General features: G+C 40.8%; 1 protein-coding gene across 4 annotated transcripts in view; it reads left to right on the top strand.

Moving 5' to 3' along the window:
- The first annotated feature begins 321 nt into the window (after positions 1-321).
- btbd11a (BTB (POZ) domain containing 11a) overlaps positions 322-11,971 on the top strand; it is a 176,546-nt gene continuing 164,896 nt past the window's right edge. Inside the window, exons 1-2 of one of the 4 annotated variants that reach the window (XM_044186720.1) lie at positions 322-336; positions 1,467-4,639. In XM_044186720.1, the coding sequence (XP_044042655.1) occupies positions 3,775-4,639 (865 nt within the window). In that variant the 5' untranslated portion in view covers positions 322-336; positions 1,467-3,774. Of the gene's footprint in view, positions 337-1,090; positions 1,108-1,260; positions 4,640-11,971 lie in introns of those variants that run through there. The other 3 variants (XM_044186719.1, XM_044186717.1, XM_044186721.1) reach the window with 3 other exon arrangements.

Genomic DNA, 11,971 nt, shown 5'->3' with positions numbered 1-11,971 from the left:
CCGACCAGCCGCAGCATGTTTCTAGGTCAATTCACGAAGTTCTGCAAATACATATTTAAGTAAAGAGACGGGGATAAACACTACTTTTGGGGGAGTTTACTACAAGTAGCCTATAACAAGTTAATGATAAAAAAACCTGAATCGTTAATAGTTGTATAGGATGTGCACATAGACTTAGAAGACATATTGTTGGTGTGAAACTGTAAGACTTAACAAAAACTATGACTCCCTCAGCTTACAGAGCCCACTGGCTTGTTTACCATGAAAGAACCCGGATAAGCACATGAAGACTGGCATGAGCGGACGGCGGTCACGCGTCACCGTGCGTGCGCGCGTGTGAGTCATTGTAGTACTGTGGTAGTACAGCGCTGACGCACTTCGTTTTAGAAATCAGTTGTGCAGTTTGATAAGGGTCAAAACTTTTCAAAAATAGTTTTGCATGAAGCAGCAGCGTACCTTGATTTAAAGCCGACTACAGAGGAGTTATACTGTATGTTCAGGGGACTGGACTATGATTAAAGTGAACATTATAGCCTAAATTTGCACTTCAGATAAGTTTTGCAACATCTCACGCTTGCTTTGACCTGTTTAACGCTGTTTAAATCGAGACTAAAAACTTTAATTTAATCAAATTCGGAACTACTCATTCATATTTTTCACTACATTAACTTCACTGTATTTAAATCATTATGATTTAAATGATTATGATTATGTGTATGTAAGTTGCATACATGTATGTCTAAATTATATTATTATCATTATTATTACAAGTAGTAGTAGTAGCATGTACCACACTACCTTATTTTGTTTATATTTGGTGTTCTTTAATGTCTAAATGAGAAATGCGTCACAATATTCTCTTACATAAAATGGTTTGTAATTATGCAAGACATAAAATGCAGCCTTAGACTGTAGAAGTAGTACCGCGTTTTGGCCACTGAGTGGCAGCATAATATCATGCCACTAACGCCCTCTTCCTATGTATGATAATAACTTAATGTAATATATACATGATAATAAGAAGTTGGTATAGTGGATGCTGTACTTTTTAACTTTTTTTCCTTTGCACTTTAAGGGACAGTATTTCCACAGAATCATGACACTATGGTAATAAATGTATTATTATTACTATTGTATAATATTATACCAATAAATTATACCAAATTCAATATAAGTCATAGTTTAGAAGTAGCAATTGTGTTTTTTTTAATGTAAACAGTACAGTCATTTAAGAATACAATACACAGAGTATATAACATTTTAAAACAAGCAAACAGAAAAAGACACAGTATAAAGCAATATACTGCATATAGCAATATACTGTATGCACAACATAATCACACAAAGTAAAATCTAAAAACACATGATTTCATAAATTACCAAATAAAAAACGTGACTGTACAGCATGACTAAGGAAGCGTGTTTATATTCTGCTGGCAAAATACTAACAATCTATCATCTTGCAGGGAAAATCATGATCATTTTGCTGTTACCAGGCAACCAATGCTTAATACATGAGGACAAGCTTTGGAGGACCACAGTGCATGTAGCGAAGCAGCTGACAGCTGCCCACCTCCACCGCTCTCACCTTAGTTAGTCAGCAAGATATGCTGCATTGCATCAAGAGCTCATGGCAGACTTCTGGAGATGAACTCAGTTAATGTCACAGACTGGAGGATGGGATGTGCTAATGGTGACATCTGCTTCCAGAGACAACAAAACAGCTCTTTATATATAGCCTTATGCAAAATGCATTATCATTTAATCAATAATGAAAGTAATCATTCATTTTGTCTATGGAAGTCATGTCAGAATTGATATTCTTATCACAAGTTTCCCTCTCATCACCTATCAGATTATCTCTTATGTTGACAGTTAAATAATTAAATATTCAGTCAAAAATCTTCCCAAACTGGTTCTTCTTATCCAAAAAAGTGTTATCCAATAGCATTTAGAGGCCCAATGTGTTTCCATGTGGAGGGTCTTGTCATAAACAACTTTATATATTTCGCTCTAAAACATACATTATGCAGTGTGGTGATGCTATTGTTTCTCATTTGTCAGCCAAACAATGACACCAAGATACTGGCATGATTTGTTTTACACTTCTCCCTGTCAATCACTCGGCGAGAGTGGGCGTCATATCATTTCTCAAAAATTCCAGTGTAGTAAGTTTTTCAGTTCTGGCATGGGTAGTGCGGTGTCATGCTAAGAAAATATGAAAGGGCCTCTGGCATGGCAGGCAGTGCGGACAGATGGTTGGTCCAGCTCAGACGTACAAGGAGAAGCCCCAGCAGAATGCATGAATCATCATTCCACCAACTGTTCCTCTCAGCATGTCCTCAGAATTCAACTCACTCGCTCCTTGTTTTCATGGCCTGACAAAAATGTTGTGTTATGGTGAATAAATCACTCAACAACATCATGATGAAGTGATGCTACACCTTCAAGCAGGGCTGCAGGTCTGCAGGTCTGCAGGTCTGTAATATCACCGGCAGCTGGAAGTGTCTCTGATCTCGAAAAGCTTGGACAGATGTGCTTTGACCAGTAAAATATTTATAGGGATCTGGCATTAAGGTTTGTGGTGTCCCTCAAGAAAGCTACTTTTGCTGCAGACTCACTTTTACTTCTTACTTAAAATGATCACTAGTTGTGGACAGCATGCCAAAAAAAAAAAACCAAAAAAAAAAACCAAACCCAACAGCTCTTCACAGCAGGACCCGACTGTATTCCATCTGTTTACAATTCAGAAAAATTTCACAGCAGATGTTCATTCAGAAATGTTAAGTCAAACAGGAGATTATTATTATTATTAGCTGAGCAGAAAGGGAGAAAATGGAGATTCAAGAGGGAAAATTCATTAAAAACAAGGCACTTTACAATATTGCGGTTAAAATGTGTGTATTTCAAATTATTTGTGCTTTAATTGTAGAGAAAGGTGCTTTTTCAGACAACTACACCCTTAACTTATCCCAATAGAGCTGCTATGATTATAATCAGTGATGTAGCTATAAATTAAAGGACAGCAAACAACTGCATGACCTCAGCTTATCTAGAAAAATGTATTCTATTAGCAAGATTGCACTATTTATGTTCCCCTCCCAGCCGTATTCTCTTTGACAGTGGGATCTATTTTCAGAGTTTCATGTGGTAAAGTTAAAATAAAAAGGGTGGATATATTGTTTTTATGCTGTCCCTTTCTGTTGTTATATGTCATTGGTCCACATTTCCCCCCCACACACACTATCAAGAGTGCATTCACATTTCCACCATGTCTTTTCTCAGTGGGAATCCAGCTACACGGCACTGCAGCTACACGACTACAGATAACAGATTCGTTGGTTTAGCAGCCTACGTGTGTGTCTCTTGATTCTGCAGTTATGTTACACCAGCACCAGGTAGCCTCTGCTGAAAGGTAGCAGGTATGTTGGTGTGTGTCAGTCAAAGCTGATGGAGAGGCGGATTGGCTTCTTTCAGCCCGCGGGGCTCCAGGCTCCACCTCTCCATCAGACGCCTGCCTGTACTGCGCTTGTTGCAGTGAGCGCGGAGGGTTTGTGCGCTCTCAGGTTACGCGTGTGAAGTTGTGTACAAGAGGATATCGAAGACATCCAGCTACTTAGAGAAGGAACAAAGTAGAGGCTCACTTCTGTCGTTTCACTCTTTAAACTGGGGAATACAATTGAGTCCTCGGACAGGGGCTGCGAAAAAGCAAGAAAACGAGTTTGTGGCATTTAACTGAGAGACCAAGCATACCCAACAGTATGCGGTGCAGTTATGGCAGGCAAGGGTAAGACAGTCGTGAGGACACTGGAGGATTTAACGCTTGATTCTGGTTATGGTGGAGCCGCGGACTCGGTCAGGTCGTCCAGCGTGTCGCTGTGCTGCTCCGACACGCATCAGTCCCTCTCACATGGGGCCAACTGCTGGCATCTGACGGAATCCATGCACAGCAGACAAAACAGTTTGGACACAGTCAACACAGTCCTGGCGGAGGACACGGAGATACTGGAGTGCTCGGGTCAGTGCGCAAAGCTGCCCGAGCTGGAGGACGTGCCATGGAGCCTCGGCGAGGTGGAGGGCGCACTGAGGAAAGACGTGGAGCTGATGGTGGGCAACCCGCCACCGGAGGTCTTGGCTCGGCTGTCGGCTCTCATCAGCCGCGCGCTGGTGAGGGTGGCACGGGAGGCGCAGCGGCTCAGCCTGCGGTACGCCAAGTGCACCAAGCATGAGCTCCAGAGCGCCATCAAGGTGGTGCTCTCATGGACCATCTCCGTCAACTGCATCACGGCGGCTCTCAGCGCCCTGTCCCTCTACAACATGAGCACCGGGGACAAGTTCAGCCGAGGCAAGTCGGAGCGCTGCGGGCTGGTCTTCTCCGTGGGGAAGTTCTTCAGGTGGATGGTGGATAGTCGGGTGGCCCTCAGGATCCACGAACACGCTGCCATATACCTCACCGCCTGCATGGAGAGTCTGTTCAGAGAGGTGTTCAGCCGCGTCCTTCGCAGCGCCCTGGTGGAGAGGGACAACGGGATCCCCAAGTTTACGCTGGAGTCGCTGGAGCAAGCCATCAACAACGACTCGGAGATCTGGGGTCTGCTGCAGCCATACCAGCACCTCATTTGTGGCAAGAATTCAAGTGGTAAGAAACGTTCAAAAGAAAGAGAATTCTTGAGAGATCAGTGATTATTTGAGGAAATATGATCTGCTGAAATATGACTGGACACTCCATGTCACCTTGGTGGTGCATGCTGGGGGTTTAAATGTGTTTTGTGTACTCAGTCAACACTCATCGTCCACTGTAAGATCCACCATATAAGCCAAATCGTATTCAGTTTCCCCCGGAAACAAGTGTCACTTAATTCAAATGGATGTCCACGTGTTCCCAGAAATATCTAGAAACCAGTGGCATTTTTGGTGGTGACTCACGTGGGAGCACAAGTCTTGCTTGAAAAAACCTGAATTCTCTTTCAAAAACAAACACAAATATATGCCTCCATTTCAAGTTTTATTCATTTCTTTTGAGGAGAAATATTATTTTAAATCTGAGTATTTGATTGAGAAGATACTTTTCGCAGTGCACAAAGTGATAATCTGCTTAGTGTAGCCCAGCTGGAAAAGTAATAATGGCTATAAACTGTGTAATTATGCTGGGGAATAACCACTGCTTATCTAGCTGGTGCTATTGCACTCCCAAACAAAAGGACTTGACAGTTTCTTGAATATTTATTACTCTCAGCTTAGACCTCAAGGCCCACCTCTGAAACAGGAACTGTCTTGGTTATCAAAGCCCTGCAGCAACTATCAGAATAAGTATTTATGTTTGAAAAAGATCAAACAAGCTCCAACTTCTATTTCTTTGAAGCTTTTGTGTTGTCAGACTTTCATTAGAGACAAGAATCTTAATGTTAATGATTGTTTATGATAGAGTGCATGCTGTGTATAGATGATATGTGAGTCGTGATTTTGCAGGAACAGGATTTGTGTTTATATTGTGTGCTGACCTTGTTGCTGATGCTATTACTGTCTCACTCCAGAAGGTGTAAGCTGTCAGTGTGGGCTGGTCCTCTTATCCAGGGCCCTGAATGAGTTGGCTGAAACTATAAAGCAGAAGGGACTTGAAATGTTATTTGTTAACTGAGAGCCAAACTGGACTCATAATCATATTGCAGCTCTTTTGCTAATTGTTGCAGCGTGATTGTTTTCTTTCAGCACTTATTAGACAACATAATAGAGGTGAAAAACAAAGATGCTTGGATTGACTGAGAGAGGAATTCTGCACATGTGCAACCTGTCTTGTGGATGAGCCATTCCTCTATAATAGCACCAGAGAAGATTGTTCCAGCAGTTTGCAGGAAAATTGATCTGAAATAGCACTCACCGGTTCCTCAGGGATAAGGTGTGGATGCAGGTTTTTCCCACAGAACAGGTTATTTTATATAATCTAGACCGTTTAGCCTCTGTCATGTACAACCCACACAACGATAACCCTCATTGGTGGTTCAAGCTTCTCAAATGTGAATATTTGCTGCTTTTCCCGTCTAACATCATAGTAAACTGAAAAGTTTGGACTGCTGGTTGTACAAAAAAAAGATGTTACCTTGAGCTTGAAAATGTCACCTTGAATAACTGGTAGATTAATGAATAATGAAAATCTTTATTTGCAGCCCTAAAGAAATTACAGTAAATAACAGAAATTGAATTAGGGTTGCATCTAACGATTGCTTTCATTATTGATTAATCTTAGTCAGCCATCTTAATTAATCTCAATTAATCGATTAATTGTTTGGACAATAAATGTCAAAAAGCAGTTTCCCAGAGCCCAAGGTGACATTTTTAAATGTCTTCTTTTGTCTGACCAACAGTTCAAAACCCAAAGACATTCAATCTACAATTATATGAAAGTGTGAAAAACAGCAAATTCTCACATTTGAGAAGCTAGAACCATCATTTCAGTTTCTGCCGATAGACTAATTGATTTATCGACTAATTGTTGCAGCTCTAAAGTGGATGTGGGACATTTCTTCTCACCCTTTAATCCCCTCATCCGTCTTCTTATACCTCTTCACTTGACGTTGATATTTGGCCTGGGTGAAAATGCTGCACACGACTGCTTTGTCTTGAAATTGCAGATGAGAAGCAGGTACTTCCCTGTAGACAGGATGCAGAGCCAAGCTTGCATCCCCCTCCACTCCTACCCGTGGAACGCATCATTTCCTGAAGGTGCAGAGGAGGCTACAATTTGCACTCACACAAAACAGCATGATGCCATTCTGTGACAGAAAATGTGAGAATTTAAAATGTGCCCCACAACAAAATCAAACGTTTCAAGAAGCTGTATTTGTCAGTCTGGTTTAATTACAGCCCTGACCACACTTAAAATGTCACATTTGAAATAAAATTGTCAGAACTGGGGCTAAATAATTAACCATTCTTAATTGCATATTAATCAAACATTCACAAATATGTCTGCAATTTCTCCTTTTCTCTACGTAGTTTTGTGCCTTTGCAAATAAAGCTGATAGGAATGAGACTATGTTTAGTCAAAGTAGCTCTTCTGGTGAGAAACATTGTCTCTTGCTTAAAATTTCACCTGGGGAACGAAAGCAGTGCAGCACATAATGACTAAATCCACGTTGCTTTGCACTCCCACCAGCCATACGTGACAGCCTCTTCTCTGACTAATGAGCAGAGCTATATAGCTCCTTTGTTTTCAGTGTTACATGCTGCTGTCCAACCTGTACGGTCTGATTCATTTTACTGTTATAGAAAAAACTTTTCAGTGTGCATATTCAAAGATATACATGTAGGTGTTTCATGTATCTTCCATGGGGTTTTTGATTTGCTTACTAATAATCTTACTAACACTAATTATGATACTAGTAACACCCATAATATGGTTAACTGTCTACAGGTGGAGGGATAGGCAGTTAAGGCTGGGTCGATATGTTTCAATCAACAAATCCTAATGAAATCACAAAATTGTTGTTTGTTTGTTGTTGTTTGCCTTTCAATACGATTCATGTGAGCGTTTTTTGATCTGGTGCCCATCGACAGGATGACATTGTTTATCAGTGTCCTCCAAAATGACCCATATTATCATTGCAGAAACGATTCATATAAGTGTTTTCTGATTTGCCACCTCTATGGTTAAGATCTGGTTAGGTTTAGGCAAATAAAACTACTTGGTTAAAAGAACAAACCGGAGACTGCGACTTTGGTCTCCCCCTGTCTTAGTCACATGTTTTATTAATCCAATAATCCACCCTGACTTCTTGGCAAGAGGTTTTGCGGCCCAATAACAATGTCACGCTATTTCTGTCTTTGATTCCGAAAAACAACAGTCATTATTCAAAAGAGGTCTCTTGTAATAAAAATGTTTTTCTGAGGAGGACGGCCTCGTTTTCAACTCTTAACGCAAGATTCAATTCCCAACTTATACATAAGTCTTCTGCAATGACTTAACCTTAACTTATTTGACACGTTTCTTATTTAAATATGACTAAAGCCAACCAAACTGTTGTTACCTTAGCCCCAACCTTAACCTTAACTGTTACATATGTGTGTGGGTCACCCTCTTTTTGGCAGCACCAGAGAGCCCAGTACAGCTGTGTGTGTAAAACCTAAGAAAATAGACTTGAAACATAAAAATACGCTTTGGGTCGCGGCTACGTGCATAAAGTGCTAGTGAAACGTAAGCCATTACTCAGCCTGTATAGACAGCTTTATTGATTAGAATAGAATTGTATCTGCTCCGTCAGATTTATGCGAGACGGACGACTGGTAAACATGGCTGAACGCCTGCTGTGTAGACAGGCCTTTAAGGGTAACACATGCCTGTGGCACAAACCACTGTGTTCTTTGTAAGCCTGCACACTGGTGGTGTCTTGATTCACGTCAACACAAACTGACGTGCATCAAGTTGTCAGGACGCACCAAGGTCCGATTTCCGAAGTAGTTTTATCATATTTGTTTTCTGGATCGACAAATGATGTGACGCTAACCATACCATGTAACACCTAACCATACATAAGCAACGATACGTATGTATGGTACAAATCAGTTTGCATAACGTCTGACGAGCTATCGTACAAATATCGTATGTGAAAATGTTGCAGGTGGATATCTCCTGACGTTTAATTCTCAACAAGGACTCACCATGTTTGACTCTTGTCAGTCATGTTAAACAACCTAATGACAAGTGACGTCAGAAACAAACCGCATGGTAAGCAGCTTCCAAAAATGCCGGGGCGGCGTTTAAATTTGGAATCCCGAATGACTTGATTGTATCTGATTATGTCTGTCATTTGCCTTGACCTTCCCAAGGAACTGATCCAACCTCCGCAGGACAGATGACACAACATAATGGAATTGCATAGCCTGCTATAGTCAGTCTATTAAATTAGCAGTGGGGTGTCTGTTCTCCCTCCTTCTTCACTCTCTGTCTTTCACACCATATTTTATTGTGTTTTCTGCTAGAGGGTGGGCTCGATGTTTGCATATTTATTTTCCACTGTGGTTTTTAATAAGCTCAACTCATAACCACATGATTCTGGCAAAGCCTTTTGTTGTCCATTCTGTTATTATTTTCCGCCTGTCCTTCCCCTCCTTTGGGGTTGATGAGCTGACAGATTGCTGTTGTTCTGATGGAGATGCGAGCACCCGAGCAGGCAAGCTGGTTGTGATGGATTTTTACGTCATGGTAATTTCATAAGACCAAAGGCTGCACCCACACCCCTCCGCCCGCTTAATTTTCAGCAGTGATCAGTGAAGTTATGTGAAGTTGTTTTCGAGGCCAAGCTGTATTTTATGAGCTGCATCCGTTGCTAGTTTTTCTCCATGTTAGTGACTTGTGAAAATATTGACTTTCATTTCATACGCTTCTCTGTGATTTCATTGGTAGGGATTCCAAAAACACCTATAACTCTGCTCTGGGCAAATGGGACCAGCCCGAATTGTTGTGGTTTTATTACTTCCATGTCATTGGAGCATGGATCCCCTTCCATTTTCAGAAACTAGGTGAAAGTACTGGGTCAGGATGAGATAATGAGAGGAGTGTGAGAGCGGTGAATGTTAATGTTGTGAGGGAGTAAAGTGCGGGAAGAGAACTAGGCTGGAGTGTCAGCTGGAGGAGGTGGTGTTGGTGAAGGGGATATTGGTGCAGGTCCCTCAGAGATATAATTATGCAGCTCTGTTTAATTAACACTTGTGCTTATCTGGTAGTCATTAAGATTAGGAATTAGCAATGGGAAACACCAGGGATCTGGAGAGAACAAAGATGATAATTCCTCTCATTCATTTTTATTACTCGTTTTGCTGGTCCACCTCTGCGTGTTTGATCTGATCAGTCTGTGTGGTCGAGATAAAATGTCTTCTAGACATTCAGACCTGTGGACTTCCTTTGCCACGGTTCTTTACTGAACAAAGAAACTTGTTACATCACTTGTCCTTGAGGTTGACACTTAATTTTACACCCTCAACATAGATGCCTGCATAGGAAAACGGCATTTGCCATATTGGCTGACATACAGTCCATTTGGCTGTTTTTTTTCATCAAAAAAGGGCAAGATTCATTAATATCCAGAGTAATATCCATGCAGACTTTTTAGTCCAACAGCGATATCATTATTTAAGAATAAAAAAAAAACAACTTTTTCTTAACCACTGGCATTGTGTGTCTGTTGTGCTGTAATATGCTGTGTTCATTTGTACATGACACAAACATGCATTAGCTCCAGTTTGTGCCTCTGATGTATTGTATTAGCATTACACTTGAGAAACAGCTAAACATACGTTTTTCTAAAAGATAAATCCCTGTTGATTTTCCGAAATTCTCAAAGACTAATTCTGACCATATGGATCGAAAAATATTCAGCTGCGCAGAAATAAGAAAATGTAACGCATTTACCCAAACTGTGACTCTGTTTCCTGTGTGTTTGCTAAACTCGGACTGTACAATAAAAACACGTTAGCCCGTAGAGATATATTGCTAGCTATTTTTCTAGAGCTGAGAGATGTAAATGCATGTAAAGCATGTAATGGTAAATAACATTAATATAGATACCTGATAATATAACACTTTAATTTAAGTTCTGTGTTGTACAAATCTATAGAGGCATATCTCACTTCTGGCTAACATCTTTGTTGCACAGTCAAACTGGGGCTCAGGCACACATCTGCATCTTTCTGCTGTCATATGTGTTATCAATATTGTGGCTGTTGTGGTATTGATTTATGGCTGATGGCATAGCTGTAATAAGCATTGGGTACACACAGGCTGCATTTTCTTTTGTCTTAGTGTGTTGGTTCTCTGGTAGCAATGTAAGAAAGTACCAGGACGTCATGTGCAGTATCTTCATCTCTCTTGCTGTTTCTTTACCCTTTCCTTTTTATCTTTCGCGCTCTGATCATGGCCATTTTGAAAGACGTTCTGGCGCTGTTGTGTGTAATCAGCTCCATCTGTTGACCCTTGACCCCATGCTAAGGGTGTGAAGTCGGTACCGCAGGTGGCCGTTTGGTATTGGAGTTAGCTGTGTTTGATGGGTTCAGACTACACTCACACCTCAGCAGGTGAGGAAGAAATCAATGGAAACAATGCTGCGGTGCCTAATTGTACAGTCCAAGTTTAGCAAATACACAACATCAACTGATGCCACATTGAGATTAGATGACACACATCCTGAAAGTCATCCTGAGATTCACTCAGCTCCTTTGATGTCGACGCAATTTGTGTGACAGCGGCTGTCAGAATATACGGTGTTATTTGACGTTATCTGTCACCAGTACACACATATTCATTCAACTTTAGGGACTCTTGAAGCACCATCAGTTGTGATGCTCCTTCTGCTTTAATTAGTTTTTTGTACTATATTTCTTTTTTTTTCTGTTAAGAGAGTCACACTAATGCCAGAGGATGAGTCTCACAAGATGCCTCAAAGGGTCAGTTCACCCAAATTACAAAAAACCCCATATTTTCTCACTTACCCCAGATGGTGTCTGGTCATGCAGAAAGTTGATTTCAGATCACAGAACGCATTTCTTTCCTCACTGCTGCTGCACTTCAAGTGTTGTAGAACTAAATGAAGCAGGGTTGAACTTATTACTAACATTAGAATGATTTGTTCGTTTCTTTGCTTTAAAGGATCAGTTCACCCAAATTACAAGAAGACATATTTTCTACTGGGCGATATGACGATACTGTGAGATGACAGAAATTTGTTTACTGTCATTGAGATTTTGCGGTATCATGTGTACCATGGTACAGTACCTAAATACTCTGGTTGTTTCTGGACTGTGGATTTTTGCATCAATCTGATTAAGTGGTCATCAAACTTTTTAACTCATTCCTTCTGTGTTGCGATATGGACATCAGTGGACTGGGAGGCTGCTTACAATTGATATTTTATACTAACTTATTACATCCATTTTGCACACCTTACAGCAATTGTATGCATGCATAAGGGCATATTTAATC

The sequence above is a fragment of the Siniperca chuatsi genome, linkage group LG23 (assembly GCF_020085105.1).
Source record: "Siniperca chuatsi isolate FFG_IHB_CAS linkage group LG23, ASM2008510v1, whole genome shotgun sequence".
In the NCBI taxonomy this organism is placed as follows: domain Eukaryota; kingdom Metazoa; phylum Chordata; class Actinopteri; order Centrarchiformes; family Sinipercidae; genus Siniperca; species Siniperca chuatsi.
This window is presented reverse-complemented; position numbering and strand designations above follow the sequence as displayed.